At 46.1% G+C, this 24,707-nt stretch overlaps 1 protein-coding gene across 1 annotated transcript in view; it reads right to left on the bottom strand.

The window, feature by feature from the left end:
- Positions 1 to 7,050: 7,050 nt before the first annotated feature.
- The window catches only part of Epb42 (erythrocyte membrane protein band 4.2), a 20,607-nt gene continuing 2,950 nt past the window's right edge, over positions 7,051 to 24,707 (bottom strand). The window contains exons 2-13 of the mRNA XM_055610526.1: positions 24,338 to 24,523; positions 23,137 to 23,370; positions 19,844 to 19,962; positions 18,096 to 18,200; positions 16,676 to 16,853; positions 16,100 to 16,238; positions 15,711 to 15,811; positions 13,768 to 14,010; positions 12,544 to 12,843; positions 9,957 to 10,117; positions 9,645 to 9,778; positions 7,051 to 7,297 (exon numbers count right to left, since the gene is read on the bottom strand). Of these exons, the coding sequence (XP_055466501.1) occupies positions 7,051 to 7,297; positions 9,645 to 9,778; positions 9,957 to 10,117; positions 12,544 to 12,843; positions 13,768 to 14,010; positions 15,711 to 15,811; positions 16,100 to 16,238; positions 16,676 to 16,853; positions 18,096 to 18,200; positions 19,844 to 19,962; positions 23,137 to 23,370; positions 24,338 to 24,523 (2,147 nt within the window). The remainder of the gene's footprint in view (positions 7,298 to 9,644; positions 9,779 to 9,956; positions 10,118 to 12,543; positions 12,844 to 13,767; positions 14,011 to 15,710; positions 15,812 to 16,099; positions 16,239 to 16,675; positions 16,854 to 18,095; positions 18,201 to 19,843; positions 19,963 to 23,136; positions 23,371 to 24,337; positions 24,524 to 24,707) is intronic.

Below are 24,707 nucleotides of genomic sequence, written 5' to 3'. Positions count from 1 at the left end.
CTTATATGCTAATGGACTAGTTATATGATGAGTGGGGGAAAAAAAACTGGCTGGGTATGGTGTCTCACACCTGTGATCCTAGCACTGCAGGAAGTAGAGGGAGGCGAATGTGAGTTTGAGGACAGTCTGGTCTACAAAGCGAGTCCAGGACAGCCAAGGCTACACAGAGAAATATTGTCTCAAAAAACCAAAGGGGGGGAATGCTAAGTAGACTAAGATTAATACTGGATTGGTAGAAGAGAAAAGCATGAATGGGCTACTGTAGGAACACAAGGGTTGGGGAGGGAGTTTTGGCTGAAGGTAGACTGAGAAGACAATAATAAACAATAAACAATCACAAAACATAGAACAGTTTCCTCTTTTGGGAGACTAGGCAACAGAGACCCTGCAAGTCAGTGTGTTCTTTGGGAGGGGAAAATAAAGAGGAGGGAAAAGTTCCCCAGGGCAATAACAATAGGAGCAAGTTGGCATGCCAAATTGACAGTGGGCATTAGATAGGAGAGGAATAGATGCAGGAAGGAGAGCCATCTGGGTGGGGATATAAGCTATGAAAACTGGATTGGTAACCAGATTGGCGTTCCTTCCCCAGTGTACAAGAAGCCAGTGTCGCCTGCAGGAGTTCATTATCTCCTGTTCTCTCCCGGTCTGATTTTGAGTAACTGGATTACGGATGCTGGTCCAGTCTGTGCTTTATGGGTGGAGTCTCAGATGCCTGTACGCCTCTGTGCCTGCCTCCAGTGCTCCTGTTGCAAATGCTGGCCCTGCCCTCTGCTGTCCACACTGTGCTACTGTCTGCACATTGCATGCAGCTTGTGTGTTGCTCAAATACTACATCATGTGCCAGGTTCTGCCACACATGTTTCCTAGGGGTTCAGTGGGTCCCTAGCTTTGTGGGGCAATGGGTAGGGGCAGAGGAGAATGAGTGTTCTAGCTTTCTCAAGTTTAGGGTCTTTTACCCCTTCTCTAGAGCTATGTCATGGGTTGTTGTGGTGCTGGTAGGTTCAGGCAACATGTATTCAGCCTCTTCCAAGCTTTTCTCATTATCCTGCATCCACTTGCTTACTCCTGACTCCTCTGGGCAATGGCAGTGAGTGTTGGGGTAGGGGGAGGATTGTAATAAATCTTGGTGCCACATCCTTGTAAGCATAGTACATGTCTGTGGCTTGCTGTGGTTAAATTTCCCCTTCAGTATGAGTTCAGCCTCTGATTTGAGTTTCCCAAAGTGGGACCCCATGGGCTCAGAGACCCTTGAAGCATTTTCTTGGTGGGGTTTGGCTCAGTACTCATCAACAGGCTTCTTCACAGAATAATTTTTTTTTTTTTTTTTTTTTTTTACTTCTGCATTCTGTAGTTCTTATTCTGGTTTCCCTGTGGTCCTTCACTGTCTTAGGTTTCTTCTACCTATACTCCTGGTCACCCAGGTGGACTTTGACCCATTCTCAAGTTGCTGAGACTAGAATGTTGTTTTCATTTGGGTTTATAGGCCTGGAGGTCTGAGTCTGCTCAGAAATGCATTTAAAATAATAAATGATTTTTACATCGACAGGGGATATTAGTTAGGGTTTCTATTGCTGTGGTGAAACACCATGACCAAAGGCAAGTTGGGGAAGGAAGGGTTTACATGGCTTATACTTCCAAATTATAGTCCATCACTGAACAAAGCCAGGCAGGGCAGGAGCTCAAATAGGGCAGGAACCTGGAGGCAGGAGCTGATGGCAGAGGCCATGGAGGGGTGCTGCTTACTGGCTTGCTCATTATGGCTTGTTCAATCTGCTCTCTTACAAAACCAGGACCACCAGCTCAGGGATGACCCCACCTACAATGGGCTGAGCCCTTCCCCATCAATTATTAGTTATGAAAATGCTTTGCAGGGGCTGGAGAGATGATACAGAGGTTAAGAGCACTGGCTGTTCTTCCAAAGGTCTTGAGTTTAATTCCCACCAACAACATGGTGGCTCACAACTATCTATAACAAGATCCAGTGCCCTTTTCTGGCATGCGGGCACACATGCCAGAATATTGTATAAATAATACAGGCAGGATATTGTATAGATAATAAATAAACAAATAAACAAATCTTAAAGAGAATAAGAAAGAAAATGCCTAACAGCTGGATCTTATGAAGGCATTTTCTCAGTTAGGATTTCCCTCTTTCAAATAACTCTAGTTTTTATCGAGTTGACATAAAATTAGCTAGCACAATTGATCTTTTGTCAACCTAACAAACATGTCATGTTAAGCCATACCTTTCCTTTTGTTGTTGTTGTTTCGTCCCCAAGATCTCAAATTAATAAATAGCATTTTGGTGGTTTGAATGAAAATGGCCCCATAGGTCCATAGTGAGTGGTACTATTAGGGGGTGTGGCCTTGTTGGAAAAAGTATGTCACTGGGGGAAGGTTTTGAGGTTTTAGATGCTCAAACCAGACCTAGTATCACTCTCTTCCTGCTGCCTTTCTATCTAGATATGGAACTCTTGTCTACCTTTCCAGCACCGTGTCTGCCTGAATAGTGCCATGCTTCCCGCCATGATGATAATGGACTAACCCTCTGAAACTGTAAGCCAGCCCCAATTAGATGCTTTCCTTTATAAGGGTTGCCGTGATCGTGGTGTCTCTTCATAGCAATAGAACACTGACTAAGACAATCACAAATATAAAACATTACAAACTTAAAAGTTCCACAGTTTTTACAGTTCAAACACTTTAAAGGTCCAGGCTCTTTAAATGTCCAAACTCTCTTTTAGAAATTCAGTTTCTAAATTATGGGCTCCTGTAAAACTAAAAATAAGTTAAATACTTTCTTATTTCAAGAGGGAAGAAGCAGGGCACAGTCACAATCCGAACAAACTCCAACAGAATAAATGACTCAATGTCCAATATCTGAGATTTACTCATGATCTTCTGAGTTCTCTTCAGGGGTTCCAATTCTACCACAAAATGCCAAGCCTCAGCTTCTCCCCATAGCCCCTTCACACCTTCAAAACCAGCACCATCTGGGTGAGTTAGCTCACTAAGTTTGGCTGCTAGCACAAGGTACAACTTTGGCCACCTCTGGAGCAAAGCTCCTGTGTGCTGACTGTCAGGAAACACTTCCCAGAAGATCTCCCAAAAAGATGGGCTTTTCTTAATCACGGCTGATTCTACAGCCCCAGCTGACCAGCATTCATTGTCTCAGCAAAGCAAAAGTTTTACTTTAGTGGTTCTGGTCTCTTGTTAATCAAATCCAATTCTTCAGCTCCAGCTGACCAAACACCACAGATTCTTCACAAAATGACCTGGTAGAGCCTTTACTTCCCTTTGAAAGTTCACAAGCCAGGTCTCCATTGTCTTCATTGCTTTCAACTCTTATCTTCCAAACTCCTACGGAACATCCCACTGGACTCTCAAAACTCAATGTCTTTTCTAGCCTGAAGTTCCAAAGTCCTTCCACAACCCTCCCAAAACCAATATGGTCATATTTGTCACAGCAATAACCCACTATCCTGGTACCAATTTCTGTCTTAGTATTTTACTGCTCTGAAGAAACACCATGACCATACCAACTTTTTTTTTCAAGACAGGGTTTCTCTATGTATCCCTGGCTGTCCTGGACTCACTTTGTAGACCAGGCTGGCCTCGAACTCACAGAGATCTGCTTGCTCTGCTTCCCACCCCCACCCCAAGTGCTGGGGTTACACCACCATGCACACCACCATGCCTGGCTGACCACACCAACTCTTATAAGAGAAAGTATTTAATTGGGGCTTATTTACAGTTTCAAAGGTTTAGTCCATTGTCATCACTGCAGGAAGCATGCAGGCAGACATGGTGCTAGAGAACTAGTTGAGGGTTCTACATCTGGGTCCATAGGCTTCAGGAAGAGAGAACTAGATCTGGTTTGGGCCTTCAAAGCCCAATCCCCCAGTGAAAAACTTCCTCCAACAAGGCCAGACCTCCCAGTCCTTCTCAAACAGTTCTACTAACTAGGGACCAAGAATTTTAACATATGATACTGTAGGGGACACTCTCATTCAAACCACCACACTCTCATTTGCTAGTTTGGTCCACTTTATTAAAAATATTAGTTTTCTTCAGACATACCTACTTTGTCCATATAACATGTATCCTCAAATGTGGATACCACATTTTTATAAAACAATAACAACAACAACAACAACAACGACAACGACGACGCATAAGAGTTTTTATAATTTAGACATTTTGGTACATTGTTTCCAACTATATTGCTATGAAATTATATATTGTGTACATCTAGAACCTGTGTTCTCGACCTGTGGGTTTTAATCCCTTTGGGGATTGCATATCTGATATCTTCCATATCAGATATTTATATTATGATTCATAGTGATAGCAACATTACAGCTATGAAGTAGCAATGAAACAGTTTTATGGTGGGGAGTCACTACAACATAAGGAACTGTATAAAAGGGTCACAGCATTAAGAAGGTTAGGAACCACTGCTCCAGAGGATCACATATTAGAAAGCAGGGTAAAGCTGGGGTGAGGTATGGTGTGTAACCTGAATTAGGGTCCCCACCTATACCACAGGCCTCCACCACCTCTAAGTTAGTCTTCTGTGCCTATACCACCCTGCCTGCCACTGTGATGGTTTTTGGGGTAATCAGCTGATTACCTTCGACACAAATACTGGCCTATTCTTTCCTGTTTCTGCACATCTTGGCCAAATTAGTGCGAAGTCTTGCGGCCACCTTGAGACCTGCCATCTGAGTCTGGTGGTAGACTAGGAGACATTCCCTACCTGCAGCCATGTTGTAATCCCAGTTGGGCCTATAATAGGGAAAGTAATCATCAATACAGGCTTGATTTGTAGTTGAAACTCCTGTAGTGTCTGGGACATTTTTGCACGCCTCTGAAATAATACGTCCCCGCTCCTCTGTGATAAACAAAACCTGTAAAAGCTGCTGGCAATCATCCCAGGTGCACTGATGGATGAAAAGAACAGTTTTAAAGAGATCAATCAAATCTCTAGGGTTGTCAGAGAACTTGGCATGCTGAGTTCTCCAGTTATAAAGATCTGATGTGGCAAAAGGCCAATAATGGTGAGATTGATTGCTATTATCATTTGGTGGTCCCGTGGCCTATAGGGGAAGGACTGTGGAATCTGCCTCTGTCACTCCAGAAGGAGAGGCTGCTCAGAGGCTCTGGGTCCTCTGTGCTGGGCCAGATAGTGGTCCTGACCTGGTTAAAGTATCCAGTACTGAGGGAGCCGGTTGAGGGGTGGAAAGAGGTCTATATGGAGGGGGTGGAAAAATGGCTTCCTCTGGAGTTCCATCCTGCAAAACAGGGTAAAGGGGAGCAGAGGAAGTTGAAGGGGCACCTTTGGGATCCTTTTTCTTGGTCTCAGTCACCAGAGCAGTGACCTCTGGTTCTGGAGATCCTATAGAAGGAGAATTGTTAGTGGGGATCAGAAAGAGCTTAATCCATAAAGGTGGATGAGTCACCAGGTCCTTCCAAACTACAATATATGACACCTGGTCTGGGTGCCCACATGCTTTCTGAAAGACTCTATATTCCACCGCTAAGACGGTGGGAAGGTGGAAGGTTCCTTCTGGTGGCCAGCCCACATTGAAGGTGGGCCATTCAGAGCTGCAGAAAGTTATCATTTTTCCTTTCCTCACATCAACTGAAAGACCCTGAGCTCTAGCTTTAACCTCTCCAAAATGAGTCAGAACCAAGTGAAGAGGTTTGGAAGTATTCTGTCCCATATCGTCAGTCAGTCTATTCATCAAGAGAATTCAAGAGAATGTAGACGAAGTAAGGAGAACAATTTCAACAAATAGTAAATCACTCATACACAAAAAAGAACCGGCTGTCTCAGACAAAAACGAAACCAAAGGCAACAACTTACAGCCTATACCCGGGCTAATATCCCGGGACAAAACTGAAATCACAGAAACGAAAACAGCCCCAGTTTTAAACAAAAGTAAAATCAAGCACTCTCAAGTAGACGTAAAACCACAAAAAATTAATCACAAAAATTAAACAGTAACTCCGGGCACAACACCAAGAAAAAACAATTAATCACACACAGAAACCAAGTAAAACTGAGAATCTGGACTTCTCTGCCACAGAAGTTCCAGAAAACTGATCCTCACCCTGGTTCCCCTATCCCAGAGGTTCCGAGGAGGCAGAAATTCCAGGGCTACAAAATGTCTTTTGAAGCCCTCCGCAGCCTGGGCTCCAACACGTCTGTCACACCTACATCTGGCCGCTCCCATAAGCACCTCGAGGCTTTTCAGGATAAGAAACAAAGAATAAAGGCAAACAAACATTTAAAACAGACGGACAACATAGAAGACGTTACACTTACCCGCGGGATTAAGCTCTCCGGGTCGGGAGTCCTAGAGGTCCCGAGGCATCCCGGATGGGTGAGTCCCCAAATATAATGCCAGGTTCATGGGACCCTCCGAGACCACCAGGAGACGACTCGATGTAATTGCAAGAGAGCTTTATTACGAGAGCGACCGAACTCGGAAAACAAGTCTCACTGATGCAGCACTAGAAAAGTGGGACCCCGAGCTCTGAGTGAACAGGATTTTTAAAGGGAAAGTCTGTGATCAAGGGGTTTCCATGACAGCAAGCAGTGGGGCACAAGCCTTGGCCTTACAGAATTGGGTGAAGTTTAGCAGGGTGGAGTGACCTTTTCTGAGGCACACAATCACAATGACTAAGGCATATAATCACAATGGCTATTTTTCTAAACCATATCTGAAACATTGGGGAGAATTTTCCCACCCGATTTCTAACTGAATCCCATTGATTATTGCCAGGGAGTTTGTCTCTATTTTCTATGAAGCATTTATTCTGTTATATTTCCTGGAGGCTGTTGCTAGGAGAGTTAACTTTGTTTTCTGCCAGGTGCGCATTCTGTGATATTTCCTGGTACCTGAATTCAGTTCCCAGTCAAGAGCTTTATTTCAAAATGGAGTTATATTCAGGCTAACTTAAACTCTTCAAAACAAACAACAACAAAAACGGATTTTGGTTTCTGTGAGTCTAGTTTAGTTTTGGTCACTGTTTTATTCAACCTTAGTGGAGATTCATTTGTCTGAGAGGCAGAGTTTCTCTCCAGAGTGTGTCTGGCTTTAGCAGGTGGTTTGAGGGTTGTTTTCGGTTTAAACGGGAGTGTCGGGGCACCACAAGGACACTGCTATGGCCGGTCAGGTTCTGGAACATGTCACAATCTACTTCCACAGTGAGCCTCTGGAGCCCCAGGTGTGTTGGTGTGAACTGGAATTGAGCATGAAGGCTGTTTCCTGGCCACACAGAACCTAATCTGAAAGAAAGGTAGAGATGGGTGTTAATTCTCCTTCAGGGTCATCGCTCTGCTGGTCTTCATGGGTTGTCCTTCTCAGATTGAAGATATGGGGCATGAGGATAGAAATCTAAGTTTACTGGGAAAGCCGGAAGTGATCATAAGAGATAAATGACAGGAGCATCTCTATACAGAGCAACTGCACGGCTCAAGACAGAAGCGTGCGGAGGCCTCTCGTCTGCATCTGTTGTTCCTTTCAGCGTCTGTGATTCGGTCTGGTTATATTCTTGGTAATAGTACTGGCAGTATGTTTGGCAAAAGAGAGTTTTAAATTTCTCCCTGCTGAGCACAGTGGGTGCCATAGACATAGTGAGGGGGTGACAAGGTGTCAGCAGAGGTGGCTGACCTTCCTGGACTACTGTAGACCTTTCAGTGAGGGAATGTTTAAGATTTCCTTCAGGGAATTTGCTTTAAGTTGTTCTGGAAGATCATAAAGTCTAGTTAAATGTTGGTGGGTCCTCCTCTCGTTTAATTGGCAAGAATGACAAATTTTCATGATGTTGTACCAGTGGCTCAATAACTGGACCACCTGCTAGGAAGCTTAGTGTTACCTTTAAATTATACCCAACCAGGAGTACAGTAGGCAAAATAAAAGAGGTTGCTTGCAATGTCTAACAACACTCAGGGACCTAGAATATTCAGGAACTCCCTAAAAGTCCACAAGAAGGAAGGCAAGAACACCAGAAGAAAAGGAGGCCAAGACAGAGACAGCTATCAAAGAGGAAATAAAAAAGGATAACCAGCCTAAAGAATGGCAAATTGGAACAGTAGGATATGGCTTTCTATTACTGTTTTTCCTACTGGAAAGAAGAGAATAGTTGGGTATTGCCAGAGAGGTGGGGAGAAAAACTGTCTTACAGTGCTGGAAGGATTCTGCTTCTAAATTTAATAGGATCTGGCTAAACGGGATTATATCTTGTGACCCAGAAATTCCATTCCTGTATAGATTTAATCCCTGGCATCACCAAAGCTTCAAACAAGCTTATAAGGGGATGTGTAGGAGGCTGTTGGCTGTGAAACCTTGCGGCATCAGAATGAGAGGTATTTGCTGCCTGTCATCATGGAGCAGTAGGAAGTGGTGGATACAGACAATGGAATATTATGCAGCCTGTTGGTATAATGTTCTTTTGGAATGTATACACTTTACCCTTGTTCATTCAAATGCTGGTTTCTCTCCCCCACTCTCTGGTTTCAATCTGGACATTGCATTGTGAATCTTATTCTAAGCATCACCTGTCTCAACTTTGTATAAACATGTCAAAATAAAGCAACTAGCCACAATGTTGAGCAATGAAAAGGAAGCAGGAAGAGAGGGAGGAGCGAGAGGACAGGAAGGTGGGAGGCAGAGGAGGAGAAAGGGCAGGGGAGAGCTGAGAGAGAGAGATATTGGAACAACCTTGGAGAGATGGACTGGACCTAATATATCACTAAAAGCAAGTATAATGTGGGAAATCTAAATGTTAGAAAACTATGAGGGCTTGGAGGTTTGGATGGAGTAACTATTGCCCAGCATTGTGTTCTAGGTTAATTAAATTATAGTCTCTGTGTGGTGATTTGGTTATACAGCTGTTTAGGATAAACAGCAGCATTACTAAAAGATAATTATTAGTAACTATTAAACTCCACTTACAACAGCAGCCCAAGACAAAGCCGTAACATCTGTATAAGTTAATGAAACAACAGTACACATTGCACATTGCTAAAGATCCACACACAAAAGGACATGGATGGTGGTGAAGGGAAGAGAAATGAAAAGAACTTAATTAAAATTGTACATTGTAGCAGTGATTGGTAGGGTACAATTCTTTGGTAAACCAAGACACAGCATGTCCTATCTGTGTGTTCTCTGGTACCAGATCTAACCTCCCTTCATCACCAGCAATACTCAGGCTCTTCTTGGATGATTGGGACAAGTGAGGTGGGAGCTATGTAGGGTCTTCACAGTCTCCCTTATCCCCTCCTCCTGTTGACTTGGTGGTTCCAGGATGAGATAAGCCATTTGGTAGCTTTAATTCAACTTCTGGAGATATTTGCTCTATCTTCAAGGGATAGGACAAAGAGATGGATTATTGTTTTTAAGTCCAAAACAGTTGAGATCTTTCAGTGGTATGAGAAGCTTACAGTCTTAGCCTGCAGCGGTGACACACACCTTTAGTCCCAGCACTTGGGAGGCGGAGCTCTGGCAGGTGGATCTCTGTGAGTTCCAGGCCAGACTGGTCTATAGAATGAGTTCTGTATGGTAGCCAGGGATACGGAGAGAAACCCTGTCTTGAAAAACAAAACCAAAAAGAAGCGTACAGTCTCTTACCCATATTTCTTCTCTCTGTAGATGAGTCCCCTTCCAAAGATGGAGATGACGCAGTTCTGCATGGGAGACTCTGAGGAGTTGTGCATGCTGACTGAGACGGTGAGAGGCTGATACTGCACCGCTCTCTTCGGCATCTGTAGGAAGAGGCAGCACCTAGACAACTATGGCAGATGCTGGGAAAGGGACAGCCATTGTTTCCATCAACACACCTTCTCTAATAAGGCCACACCTCCTAATCCTTTCTCGAACTTTCCCACCAACAGCCCTGTTTGGTAGCAGCTAAGAGCAATTCAATGAAAAAGGAGCGCCCACCTTGATGGCAAGGTGTGGTTTACTGATGGCCATGTCTTCCTGAGCGAAGCAGCTGAGGCTGGTGTCGGAGCGTGTGGCCATTGCTGTGACCCTGAGGAAGCTGTTCTCAGGTAGGGTTTGTTCAAAATAGGAGAAAGACAGGGGGGTGGATGCTTTCAGAACTGCAACATACAACAGGCAAGTCAGGACAAAGCACGGAGTGCATGCATGCCAGAATCAAATCACACCCACGACAAAGGAATTGGGGTCCCACTGAAGCCAGAAAGATGCTACATGGCCTACAGCTACTCTGCATGTGCCCAGGACTGCTGCCCCGTTACCATCTCTGCCAACACTCTTAGCAGACTGCCTCCCAGGGATTATAGACAAGCTTCTGTGAGCTACAACCAGCCATGGCATTTTTTGCCTAAAAGTGGTAGGATGACTTGTGTTACATGACACACTTCAAAGGAAGTGCTTATCTCAAAACTCATCACATGTCGGTTGCTGAACGCGTGCTTACACAGTTCCTGCTCCTTCTTCCGTTTCCTTCTAAACAGAAAATGTTAACTATCAAGTGGGACCCTCTCAAGCTCTGCCTCCCATTCCCAACCTGCAGACATAGACATTACCCCTACCGTGACCTCCTCCCAGGGTATGTGCTAGCCCCTTGTCCATGTAGAATCCTATGCTTTTTAAATATGTGCCCCATTCTCATCCACTGCTGATGAACTGTGTAACCTCAGGCAACTCATTTAACTTCAGTTTTCTCTGACAAGAAGTGGGACTAAGGACGGCACTCCCCTCATAAAGTTGTGGAAATAATGAGATAAAGAATTTAATGTACTCACCACCATTTCTGGCAAATATTAGGTGCTCAATATATGCGAGATAATTATTCCGAAAGGTTATTTGCCCAGAGGCTATGCTGTCATTTATAACCCACTCTCCCAAAGCTTCAGCTTTTATGTTGATTATCAGCATATAAACAGATTCGCCTTCCAAGTCAACCAAAGAACCATGCCACCCTCTCTCTAGCTCCTCCTTTTTCCCATCCTGCTTTAGGAAGAACGCTACTGAGTTCAATCAGTTTAAATGCCAGAAAGCCAGCCTTCATCTTCTTAGCTGGGTCTCTTGCCCAGGCTATGAGCTTCAACCAGGACATCTCCTGACCTCTCTGCCAACCTTGCTGGGTGTTCCTGTCCCCTCTTAGACAACTCTGTCTCCCTCATTCTTTGTTCTTTCCTTAAGTGTTCCCTAAATCCATTAATTCCTCTTCCTACGTCCTGTCCTCCAGCACTGTAAATGCCTCCGTGCCTGACTCTTGCTCACTCCCTCTAGGGATTTGTATGCCTGCTCACCAGCACAGGCTGTATCTTGAACCCTGTGTTTAAGTTCCCAGATGCCTGCTGGTTGTCTGGATACTTGGATGTCTCATGGGCCTCTAACAAAAACATGCTATAACTAGATTCATCTTTTTCCCAAAAGTTGCATTCCTCTCTTCTAGGAAAGAGGAATAAACCATAGGAGGACATCCTCATTCACAAACCCAATTTCTACCACCTCCTGGATGTCTTGTTTCTGAGTGCTGCCAGGTTAGCCTGGCTTTTGTTACTTCAACTGCTAATAAATAACTCTCACCCTCACTCCCTACCCCCTACTGCCCTGTAACCTAGAGGTTCTCTATGCTGCATACAAGAATCTTTTATATCACAGTCCCAACCTCAGGCCACAACCCAAGTCAATGACATCAGATCCTGGCAACAGGCATCAGGATTGTAAATTCCCACAGGTGCCTCAGTGTACAGCCAAGGTTAAGAACAAATGTTCTGCCATGACCTTTCCATTCCATTTCATCAAAAGGTCTTTCTTTTAAAAATGTGTTCTGATCACATTGACACCCCTAATGAAAACTTTTGGCCAGCTCTCCATTACCCAGACAACAATAACTCGGGCTCCTGAGCATGACAGCTGGGACTGTTCACATCCCAGGCACATTTAGCTCTCGTGCTAACTCACACTATGCCTGGGTTGTTCCAGTCCTGTAGACAAGCTGAGTCCTTGTCCCTGAAGCTTGCCTGGGTAGTGAGATTTTCTCAGCAGTGTTGTAAATTCTGACGTTTGTGTTTATCCAATTGTCTGGCATGTAGCCCAGGCATAGTTTCCTTAGGTGACTCCAGTGTGGGGCCTCATCTCAGACCAATTAAACAAGTATCTAAGGAAGAGGAGAGACCTTTATACATTTTCCCCCTGTCTGGAATGCCTGGTGTATTTTTTCTATCCACCTTGTCCTTCTTCATCCTTCAAAAGCAGCCTGCTGTGAATCATCCAGGTGCAGACTGCCCCATCCTAGGTGAGGTGCATTTCTGTCCTGCACTCTGTTGGCCTCCCTGGACGCTTTCTCACTGCTGATGTGGGTTGGTTTAATTATCTCATTGCAGCTGGAATCCTGGTCCTCTCACCTGTCGCAGGCCAGATATATGTGTGTTGGATGAATGAGTGGGAGTGTGAGCACCAGGGGGGTAAAAGCCATCTCTGAAGACCTATGGGTGAACCCAAGATAGAAACAGCTGTGTGTAAGGTGTCTGTTGGGGCCAGAGAGAGTTACCCTCGTTGGGTCTGAGTATGAAAGACTGCTTCTGTTTCCAGAGATAAGTAGCAAAGACTCCATTGTAGTACACAGCCTGGATGGCAATCACCAGATGCACGTCCTTCTCCTTGTCTGTGGGGTTAACCAGGATCACCGAGACCCCACCGTTTCCTCCCGGTGGGATAGATTTAGTTGTTTCCAAGGAGAGGTGCAGAGGATCAACAGGCTCACAGATAGGAGGGCTCAGGCCACTGTCTTTTCTGTGTTTCATTCTCTCTTTTCGGACTCTCTCCAGTACCTCTTTTTCTAGAAGAGACCCTGCAGAATAGAAGACAAAACAGACCTCTTACCCCAGAGGTACAGATTCTTCTGACAAAAGTGCAGGGTTAAAATTTATATACCACCTCTGCTCAGATACTAAAATCTTAAAAAGCTTTGCAAATGCCTCCTGTTTTGAATTTGCCTTCGCTCAAGGAAAACAAGTTTTGTGACAAGTCAGCGCTGTCACTGGAGATATTTTTGTAAGACTCCTTCACACATGATTCTTCAAGGGCAAAGGAGCCATGGAATATTCTTGAGTGGGGGATAACAATGGCAGCCATGTCTTAGAACATTCATTCTCGAAACTGAGATGGGAAAGGGAACCATGATGGAGAGACCAGAGCCAGGGAGTTGCCATCCTACAGGCAAGAGGCAAGGAAGCTGCTGGATTAACCAGGCTGTGGGAAAGAGTGCAGAAGACAGTCAGGCAAGAACAGTGTGCTGTAGGAGAAGGCTCCAGGGAGTTACAGCCTCCTGATTTGGACTGATAGACAAAAATAGAGAAGTCTTTGGGGATCTTAGAAGAGAGGGTGGGAGGGTTAGCTTCCTCTCCCTCAGTCCCAAAAGTCTTCTTGGACAGGGTTTGGTATTTATTTGGCTTTTTTTTCATAACAATGGTTCTCAAGCAGAGGCGATTTTGACCCCATCGGGGACATTTGGAAATACATGAAGACATTTTTGGTTATCAGGACTGGCTGGGGTTGGGGACAGGCATCTCATGAGCCGAAGCAAAGAGCACTGCAGTGTGCCCGACAGCTCAGCCTCCTACAGTGCAGAACTATGTGATCCAAACTGGCAGTCACGTCAGCCAAGACTGAGAGACTTACTTTTATTTGATGGAGAAAAGACCGGGACTCTTTCTGACCTGCATCTGCCCGGCCCATCCCCTCATTTGCTATCTCCGGTGAATACTGTCAGTACCTGCAGGATACTTGTAGTTCTGAGTGATGTCTTCGCAGCGGTCACTGCCCACGACCTTGGTGCAGATGTTCTCGCCAACATACTTTTGGCTGGAGTCGGTCAGCTCCAATTTCCCATCTTCACAGCACTTCCAGATCACACACGAGGCATTTACTGAAGCAAAGAGGTCTGATACTGCCGGGTCCAGCTGCAGTTTCCCATCCTTGACTGCTCGGACCGGGACCAGAATGCAGGATCCCAGAACTAAAGGAGAGATGTGGTGGTTGATCGGGAGCCACCATGTATTCATATGTTAGTTGCTTGCTCCCCCCCCCCCCAAGATACTGTTTTATCAGTAAACCCTCAGGTAACCAAAATGACACTTGTAAACCTTGCCTCCCAAATTATTCCTGATTGGCCAATAAAAAAATGCCTGCATCCAAGTTGGACAAAAGTGAGGTAGGCAGAGCTAAGGTTTGCGGGCTCGGAGGAGAGAAAGATTGAGGGAGGGAGAAGAGGAGGGAGAGAGGTACAGGAGAGGAGGAAGAAGAAAGCAGAGTCGCCATGGGTTAAGCATGAACTAGAAGCACGTGGCTGGGAGGAGCTTGCTCTGAGGATTGGCAAATGGGGAGAAGCAGCCCAGTTGAAAAAAACACGTGCAAGAATTTATGGGGTTTTTGGAGGCAAAGTAGCCCATATGGAAATTATTAGAGCAAATGGCATGGGAAGTGGAGCTGGGAGAGATCGAGACAGCTTAGGGCTTAGTTTCTGCCCAGTTCCAACGTGCAGGCATATTAAAAATCTAACAGGTGTCTGTGTACTTTCGTTTCTAGAATAGCAGGTGCAATAACAACTTCCGTAATGACCTTACATATTAGTAGTAAATATTAACAATGCTTCTACTACAAAGAGAAAGGGCAGTTGAGCAAAGGACCCCTCCCCCCTCAGAGTTCTGCTCTGGCTAGGTTCCTTGTGTCAGTCCTTGTCCTGTACATTATTTTTCCTTCTCCAGGATCAAGGTCAGTGGTAGGAAGTGGACAGGCTTTCTGAGAAAGTATCAAAGATGAAACTCACGATGATGCAATGAAAATACTCTTAGGTCCTGGCTTATACCAGACTCTGGACAGGAAGGACCTCATAGGAACACGATTAGCACACAGTCTTAATTCTAATATGCTAGGAACAGGCCGCCCTCTTGGTCGCTTCCTGTGTGCCAGGCTCTCTGATATTTTTTTGTTTGTTTGTTTGTTTTGTTTTGTTACAAGTGGTGTTAACCATTTAATCATTTGGAAATTTGGACCAATCTATGACAGGACGATTTTCATTCCCTCCCTAGATTTTTCTAGTAATTTTCTTTTTTTAAAAAAAGCTTTGTAATTTGTTTAATTTTTAAAATATTTATTACGATTTATTCATTTTCTATCCCAGCTGTAGCCCCCTCCCTCAGCCCCTCCCAATCCCACCTTGCCTCCCTCATCTCCTCCCATGCCCCTCCCCTAGTCCACTGATAGGGGAGGTCCCCCTCTCCTTCCGTCTGACCCCAGCCTATCAGGTCTCATCAGGACTGGCTGCATTGTTCCAGGACAAGGAGGCATCATTCTTTGGTTGCTTGAAGTTTCCCTCTCTAGGCTTGAGTTTTCATCCACACACAGACAAGTTCCACCCAGCCAGGTCCTACCCCAGAATGCCCATAGTCATTTGACCTTTGACCTTCATTGAGATGGTATTCCTTTGCCCAAGGCTTTAAGTAGGCCTAGCATTTATGCAGCTTGTAACATGGATAGCTGACATCTTTATCTCCTTGAGCCTGTTGGCACAATCTGATCACCATCACTCCTTCTGCTTCTCCTGTTTTAGAGGATGAAGACCCTCTTTGGACCACATGCTGCTCCTAGATCCTTCGCAAAGGGACCCCTTCAGCTCTTTCAGCCCTGGTTGGTCCTGGGCCCACCCTTAGGCTTTACCTCCAACTCCATTAGATGCTCTTGGGTACAGAATCTGCCACCCATCATAACCCTGCAAATCAGGTCTGTTCATCCAGCATTCCACAGAAGTTTGGAAGACCCTAAAAGTAACAAAGGCAAAACTTCAAGTGGGGAAAAGGGGAATATGGAAGAGAGCTTAGAAATATGACTTTAGAGAGTTGTTGCCCTGGGGATGAGAGGACACTCTAAAAAGAAAAGGGACGTTCCTACAGAGGGGCATGCACTCCACCGCTGACCACCACCACCTCCAACGACAGTCCCGAAGATCTTCTCTTAGCCAAGCTTCTCCATGTGCCGGGGGCTCACAATGAGCTTGGCACTTTGGAGCCCTTTCTGGTCTAGAACCCTATCTCCTCTAGGCTTCTCACCAGATACGGCCCCTCTGTCCTTCTCCATTCTGGAGCCCCTCCTCGTTGTAGTACTCATCCACCAGCAGGCTCCCGTTGGTACCCTGGGCTGAAGCAAATGTGGTAACGACGCGTGCTGGGATGCCCAGGCAGCGTAGCACTGCATAGAAGACGCAGAGTATCAGAGGGGGCAGGAAAGCCCCAGGCTGGACAGGATCTGTCTTACATGTCAGGTGACATTGCAGAAGGACGAGAAATCTGAACCGCACAGGTGAAGGCTGGTAAATGGTGCACAAATCATACAGCACAGGAATATAGAGCAAGGGGGAGGTTTAGAAGCACCAAGGCTTTCTCTGTTGGGGGGCAGGCGGAGGGTGTTTGGGGGGAGAGAGTAAGTTTGGGAGCAGAGTTTGTAAATGAGGTCAGATCTGCAGAGGGGAAAGAGAAGCAGCAGTTGGTGGGGAAAAGCTGTGGAGAGGTGGCAGAGCCTGCTTTAGGAGATGTTCCTCCCACATGGGAGGCAAGGGGACAACTCAAGATGCAGGCTAGACACTACAGCAGCCCAGAAGACCGGCCTGTGTGTTGCTTGCCCTGTACCTGTGCAAGCAACAGCAGCAAACACCCAGGCCTGAGTCTCATACACTGGTCGTCCTTGGCCAGTGAGCCACTGCCGCAGAATGGGCGCACTGCCCCGTCGTTTGTACAGCAAGGTCCCTTCCTGGGCAGCCTGGGTCTGTGGAACAGGCAGGACACTCCTCTTCTTGAGTTCATGCAGCTGTTGGGCCAGATACATGATTTTGGTGGGTATCCTATGGCTGGACAGCTTACAAGGGCCAGCAAGGAGTGCTCATTGCAGCTTGCCAAGCATGTGGCTTAATCCCAGCAGCCTGTAAGACCAGCATACTCCAGGCTCCAGTCTGTACTCTCACTGTTCACAATCTCAGAGCCAGACCCAGAGCTCCACATCTAAATCATCCTCCAGCTCCAGTCACAGGGTGGAGCATGAGAGCTGGTTCTACTGTTCCTCAGCCTCCCCTGGCCTGACTCCCTCAGCCTTGTTTGCCTTAAGTCCCGGAGGCCACTTATCTCAAGCTTCTTCCTTCTTACAGAATAGCCTTGACCCAGGCTCTGCCTTTTAGAGCTGGGACAGAGAGTTATGAGAGGAAATGGGGGCTGTATTACTTTCTGAGAGGAGTTTGTGGACATGGTAGTCTGGCTAGTTTTATGTCAACTTGACAAAAGCTAGAGCCATCTGAGAGAAGGGAACCCCAATTGTGAAAATGCCTCCGTAAGACCTAGCTGCAGGCAAGCCTGTAGGGCACATTCTTAATCAGTGATGGATTTATGGGGGAGGGCTCAGCCCATTGTAGATGGGAACACCCCTGGGCTGATGGTCCTGAGTTCTATAACAAAGCAGGCTGAGCAAGCCTTGAGGAGCAAGTCCGTGAGCAGCATCCCTCCAGGACCTCTGCATCAGATCCTGCCACCGCGTTCCTGCCCTCTCGAGTTACTGCATTGGCTGCCCTCAGTAGACTGTAATTCTGGACACATGTGCCAAATAAACCCTTTCCTCCCCAAGCTGCTTTTAGTCATAATGTTTCACAACAGCAATATTAACCCCAACTAAGACACACGGGAAACCCCACGCCACCTTCACGGCTTGCATATTCTTAGGAACATTTAGAAATAAAACAAGACCCTTGGATTACCATAGCGGCAAGCCCTGGGAAGGATAGGATACATCTTCCCTCCTCGGGATCTAAGCCTTCAGGTTAGGACTGGGAGGAAGGGAACTCTGGGAAAAGCCAGCTCCCTCCCTCCCCTGGCTTTTGTCTTAGATGAACCTGTCTCTCTTTTTCTTGCCTTGTCCTTCTCTCTCATCAGGCTCTTCTCTGAGGACTGTCTCCCACACCCTGGAAGAGAGGAGCTACTGTGCTCTGAGGGCTTCCAGAGCCCCCTCCATTCAAGTGCTCTTGTCCCATCTCCTCTCCCCCTGGTTCCCCAGCTTTGTGCTCACCAAGGCTCCCAGCACACGGGCCACATGTATAGGCTGGCTCCAGTCTTCCACTTGCCTGTCCACACTCAGTAAGTTCAGGCTGAGGTCCACGATGTCTCTCTCAAACTGAAGGGACAACAAAGGATAAGACGAAGAGTTTCCAGGCTAGGCGCTATCTCACAGGACAGTTCGGTTTAAAAGGGTTAGACTAACTTGGTAACCTGTATGTCTTCTAAAGCTTATAGTTTTGAGTTTTAGGTTCAGGTTAAGCTAAAGCCTCTTAGAACCTTTCCAGAGAACAGAGAAATGTGACCCTATCTGTGAGGACAGATATAAAAAAATTGAGTAAGCAATGACCTTCACTCAGCAAAAAGAAGGACCAGACCCTTATCTTCGAATAGTGTTTCTTAGCAACCAACCCAGACTTCTTCTGAGTAGCTTCTGACCTCCAGCCAAAAGTCCACAGCCCCCTTCAAGGATGAGCTTACCACTCCCACCTTCAATTGCAGCTGCATCCACACTTGACAGGACTGGCCAAGCTTGAGCACCTAAGACTAACCAATTATCTTACTTTATAGCTTCCTCATCCAATCCTAAATTGCCAAGACTGCAACTTCAAATTTCCCGCAATTTTTCTTTAAAAAACCTAAAGGCCTTTGTCTCCCGGTGCCACTCTTTGCTGACCGGCAGGGGTGACCCCATTGCGCAATGGTTAATAAACCTCTTGCTTTTGCAACGAATCTGTGGTCTGTGGGAGTTTCTGGGAAGGGAGTGATCTTGAACTCCTGAGCTGTGAGACCCCAGGTCTTACAGGTTATCTTGACTTTCTCACAGGCTTGGGTATATCTTCCTCACTTGCCTCAGTGTCCACAATAGGTGTTCTGGATCTTCTCTCTTCTCACCATATTTGTATCTAGATCTAGATCTTTGTTCTGTGGGCTGATGTTCCTGATAGGTTGTGATTTCATGAAGATTGGTTTGGGGCCATTTTATCTATCTATCTATCTATCTATCTATCTATCTATCTATCTATGTATCTATCTATTGAGACAGGGTCTCACTATGTAAAACAGGTCGACATTGAACTCACAGAGGTCTGCCTGCCTATGCCTCCCAAGGGCTGGGATTGAAAGTGGGTGCCACTATCAGTATCATGTCATTTCAATTAATTTAATTTCATTCATTTTTACTTAGTAAATATCTAATGTTCCTATGGGCACTGAGCCAGGAATGGAAGACGCCAGGTAGCTCCCACTCTGGAGGAACCCCTAGTTGGGATGTGGCTGTTCAGGTAATAGACCATAGCAACGTCCATCGCTCAGACTCTTAAGATAGACAGCAGATGGCACAGTAGAACAACACCTCTATCTTTAGAGAATTTCCCAGAAGGTAGTAAGACTGGTAAAGTAGTTTTCCAAGGGGAAAAAGAAAAAAAGCTAGTCCAAATAGAGGGTCTTCTCAGAACCAGAATGTGGAGTGGCTGCTGGGAAGGAAAGCCGTGGCCTGGATGCTTGGTTGTCAGGCCCGGGCATGGGTTTCCATTCAGTAGGCAGAACGGATATACTGGAAGCTTCCCATGGCTTCTATGAAGGTAACCAGCAGCTGTGGAGAGCGGCATACTGTCTAAGAGAAATGGAAGCACCACAAGGCTGAAACGGGCTAAAAAGCCGATCTCTTGACAAGGGCTTTTGAACCTGCTAACTTTGGCCTGAGTGCTGAAGGTTATGGGATAGGCAGAACTCCTCTTCTCCCCTAGAGATCCCTATTACCTGACCAAAGTCCCAGGGCTCTTCCTGAATGCAGTTTGCTGTGCCCAGGTAGATAAGGCCGTTCTGGTTCAATACATATTCGGTGCGTTGAGCCTCATTCTGCAGAAATACAGCATCGTCTGGCAAGAAGTAGGAGAGGTTGAGGGCCTGAGGGTGTGGGAACTGCCCTCCATGCCCAGGTTTCTGCCCTGCCAGCCCAGGCTGGGTTTGGTTTCAGTCCTTTCTCGCATTTCTGGGCCTAGTGAAACTCCTGAGGGTCCTTCTCACTGATCACTCAGGACCTGGTCCGGAAACCCAACATCAGTCACAATGTGGCCAGGAACAAGCCAACCTTAAAAAGCCTAGTGGTTTCCAGAAGAGGTTTGCAAATGAGAGTCCTACAAGCTCAAAGGGGCTCAGGAGCCTCCTAGGGAGTTTCCCAGTGGCTTGTCAAATCTTTCCTAGAAGACCAATTTGTAACAATAAAAGGGTGTACCAGAAATGGCAAAATAAACACAGGAATTAAACACGGGTTAAGCACAGTGAACCAAGGGGAAAGGGTGGGGAGGAGCAGGGCTTGAAAAGTGGGATTCTGAGCATTGGGCTTGTGTACTGAAAGATCCTCTGGGTCGAGGGTTGGGTTCCCTTATCCAAGCATTAAGCGAGCATCGTGGAGAGACTGCAGGTCAGAGAACGTTAGGCTTTGTCAACCACTTTGTTTGAGACGAGTCTTCACAGTATAAGCTAGGCTAGCTGGCCCACCAGCTTCCAGAGATGTCTGCCGTCTCTGGCCCCCACCTTCCCAGGAGCAGGTTGCACCTGGTTTTCCCTTAGATTCTGGGGAATCTGAACTCAAGTTGTCAGGCCTGCGCAGCAATTTCTTTTACCCACTAGGCCATCTCCTCACTGGTAGATATCTCTTAATGAAAACCATCGTTCACTTTAGGACGCTGGAAGCAGCTTGAGGTTCAGCTTTTCTTGCCAAATTTCCTCCAAGCTACAGAAGCACTAGAGAGTTGCCCGGGCACCCAGGACCGCCTCTGCTACCGAACTTGGCTCGTCGGAATCTCTCTCAGTCATGTCTCAGAGGAGCGGAGCCAATGGCTCCCGCTACCTAATCCCTCCATACAAGGACATCCCTAGTTGGGGTCCTACACATGGAGTAAGAAGGCAGGAATCCTAGCAGCGGAATCAAGCGTGGATTCCTTCAGAACCCAACACGGTCCTAAAGCTGTTGAGACTATATTTTGGTTGCTCTGAATGTAGACTCTGAGCTAGTCATCTGGGATGCATTAAAGCCTCAGCTTTGGAAGGGGACCCCCGAGATCTTCCTGTCAGTATGTGGAGAAATGTGAGATCTCCCTCAGCAGAAGGATCCTGAATCTACAATGAATAACACGGGGCAAAGGACATTTGAGCAGCCGCAAGTTCCCGTGTATTGCTTCACTTGCCTTTCCCCTTGGGACACAAAGGAAGGCCCTGAGCTGAGGATGGGCAGGACTGTCTAAAGGAATGGTTCTCAGCCTTCCTAATGCTGTGACCATTTAGTACAGTTCCTCATGTGTGGTGACCCCCAACCATAAAATTATTTTTATTGCAACTTCATAACTGTGATTTTGCTACAGTTATGAATTGTAATATAAATATTTGTAGTTTCTAATGATCTTAGGCAAACTCTGCGAAAGGGTCATTTGAGCCAGGTGCATTCAATGGTGCACGCCTGTAATACCACCACCCGGGGAGGCCAAGGCAGGTGGATCACTGTGAGTTTGAGGCTAGCCTTGTCTACAAAGCGAGTACAGGACAGTCATGGTCACACAGAGAAACCCTGTCTCAGAAAGAGAGAGAGAGAGAGAGAGAGAGAGAGAGAGAAAGAAAGAAAGAAAGAAAAAAGATAGAAAGAAAGAGTCATTTAACTCTCCCATACTAAGGGTTCATGACTCACAGGTTGAGAACCACTTATCTAAAGGAAGGGGTAGGTACTGCAGGTCCTGCCTTAGACAAGAAAAGTAAAGCACATTGACTTCAGGCATCATAAAGGAAAGAGTCTGGGCCTTGGCTCCATGTGTGGGGCTATAGGAACCTGGGGAAATTATTATCCTTCCCTAGATTTCCTCTAGTCCCCAGCCCTGTCTTATACAGAAGGCCCCTCAGGCTGACAGCGAAACTATTGAAAGGAAAAGAAAGTGTGTATGGTGTCTTGAAACTAGGAAATCCAGGAGAAACTGTTTTCTATTCTCTGAATCAGCCCTCAAGAAGGCCCAGCATTAAGATGGGTGAGACAGACTTAACCGGGAAAGAGACTGGATCCTCAAAAGGAGAAGGAAGGGACAATGGCCTGTTGTAGCCTCGTTGGGACAAACCACCGAGGTCCACTAGATGAAACAAGCCTGGCTTCAACCAGAGCTGTACTTTATAGGTGGTCATCTGACCCCAGTGACGTCACTCACAGGCTCGCTCGACTACAGGACTTCAAACAGGTCTCCATGGAGAGGACCCCACAACCTGCCTTAACAACAGAATTAACAAGTGGAGGGAAACAAAAACCCAGATTGGGTTCCTTTACCATGAAGTTGATAAAGAAAGCTTGGGGCTCTCATAGCACGGGCTTATTCCACATGCTAGAAGAATCCTAGAAGCAATTTAAAATTTCACATTATTTTGTTCAAGGTTTTCTTTCATTAGATAATCTCCTGACCCCTCAAAACCCAACTACATCCCGGAGAAAAACAGGAAAGAAGCAGAAAACCCCACCCCTGTACCAACTTATTCCCACATCTCTTCCTAGTTCTCTATTGTATGTATTTGAGTGTGTGTGTGTATCTGAGTTTATGTACATGTGGGTGCTCTGGTTCTGGTGAACAGCTGTGCATTCAGAGGCCAGAGAAGTACGTCAGATCTCTTGGACCTATACTGTAGACATTTGTCGGACCCTTGGCTTGTCATGTGTGATCTGGGACCCAAGCCTTCATTCTCATGATTGTGCAGCAAGCACTCTTAACTGCTGGGCTTTCCCTCCAGCTCCTTGTTTCTGTGCCGTTACAGTAAAAGGCAGATTTTTAAATTTCATCTCAATGAGTCCAAAATAACCTGAACCAGCACCACAGTTTGACAGCAAGACAAATGTAGACTTGTAATACGAAGCCCCAGTGATCGATCCCAAGACAGGTCCCAGGGCCTGAGGAGACGCCAGCTGGAATTTAATGCTGGTGTTGCCCAGAGGGCCTGGGGCAGGTGCTTCCTGTTGGAGCTGTATCCCATCTCTGCTTCCCTTCATCCCTGTGCACCTCAGACTAGCTTAGGTCCAAACTTACCTCTATTCCAGGGATTAAAAAGGAGCGTGAATTGGCCCAAGGGGTATTGTTTCCTGCCCGAAACCTGAAGGAGGAGTGAGTAGCGGCCAATGACAGCATCCACAGGTGTGGTCACGGAAATGGTCCAGTGTTGGGCACCTCTGTCCTCCACGACCGCACTCCATCCTTTTGGGTCTCCCAGAGAGGAGATGGGGAAGATGGCTTGGGTCTTGCTGTCCTTGGAGGGCTGCTCTCCTGCAATGCACAGTAATAAATTGGTCATTTAGACTTCCGGGTCATAGCTCAGTGATAAATAATAAACCAGTAATAAATTAAGTTCTCACAAAGATGGGGGAGGTTTCGGAGAAACCTCAGAGTTTCGGAGAAGAAGAAAAGAGGTCTTCCTATAGTGAGGAACAGTAAAGGATAATGAAGGAACATGGACTCTTGGTGCCTATGGACCTATGTTTACGAAAGGGTCACAGCCTACAAAATGGATAGAATAATCATACAACCATCCCTCCAATCCAGGAGTATTGGTTGCACGACCTCCTGCAATACCTAAATCCAAGGTTGCCTATGTCTCTTTACATAAAATACCATGGCGTTGTATTTTCTTGCCTACTAATCTTTTAATTACTTCTGAATCCTCACACAGCATAAGCGGCTGTCTACACATGCTGTGTTTTAAGAATTGCTGACGAAGAGGGAAAGACTGTACTTGTTGAGTACAAGCACAATCTTTGCCCAGGTGTGGCCCCTAGTGGTTGGGCTGATTCTGAGGGAGCAGAACCCATCCATGGACACGGAGGGCCTGTGAAGGGACTGAGTTAGATATCGCACGTTAAGAACTTGATTCATTAGTTGATACAAAATACAGATGTCAGCGGTCAGTGCAGTCTAGATGCTTTGCGTAGCCAGAGTTAGACCCCACTCGGCCTTCCCCACAAAGTCGCATCGAAAGTCGAGCTCTTAATGGTGATGCTGCTGAGCACTTCAGAATTAAAAACAAACAAACAAACAAACAAACAAACAAACAAAAAAACAGCATTTCTTGTACATTCTCAAAACAGCCCCTTGGTGAAGCAGGACAGCTTAAGGCCCAGCTACACTGTGGACCATTTGTCTTTTGGTCTTCTGAGAGGCTATGGGGAAGATAATCCCCCCATCCAAATCCCCAAATCCCCACATCCCCGCAGTGGTCTAGGCCTGTCCCACATACCAGTTTGTGCAATGAGAGCCACTTTCTTCAGGGCAGACAGAAATGTGTGGACTGAGCCACGGAAGTTCAGGGTGATAGTGAAGGACTGTCCCCTCCTCAGAATAAGGTGCCGGGAGCTGATGGCCTTGGTGTGGTGCTCCTCATTGTTTTCTGCTGCTTGGAAGTCACAGCTCTTGATACTTAGAGCTGTTATGGAAAAAAGGGAAGTCCTAGATCATAGATATGAGGTAAGTATAACAACATGAATAAAAGGTAGCTTCCAATGGTGGGGTTGAAGTCCTTGACTCAATTTCCTTGTCAGCTGTGCAACCTGAAGCAAGCACTTTATTTATTTATTTATTTATTTATTTATTTATTTATTTATTTATTT

The sequence above is a fragment of the Psammomys obesus genome, unplaced genomic scaffold, assembly GCF_907164565.1.
Source record: "Psammomys obesus unplaced genomic scaffold, mPsaObe1.curated_primary_1811, whole genome shotgun sequence".
In the NCBI taxonomy this organism is placed as follows: domain Eukaryota; kingdom Metazoa; phylum Chordata; class Mammalia; order Rodentia; family Muridae; genus Psammomys; species Psammomys obesus.
This window is presented reverse-complemented; position numbering and strand designations above follow the sequence as displayed.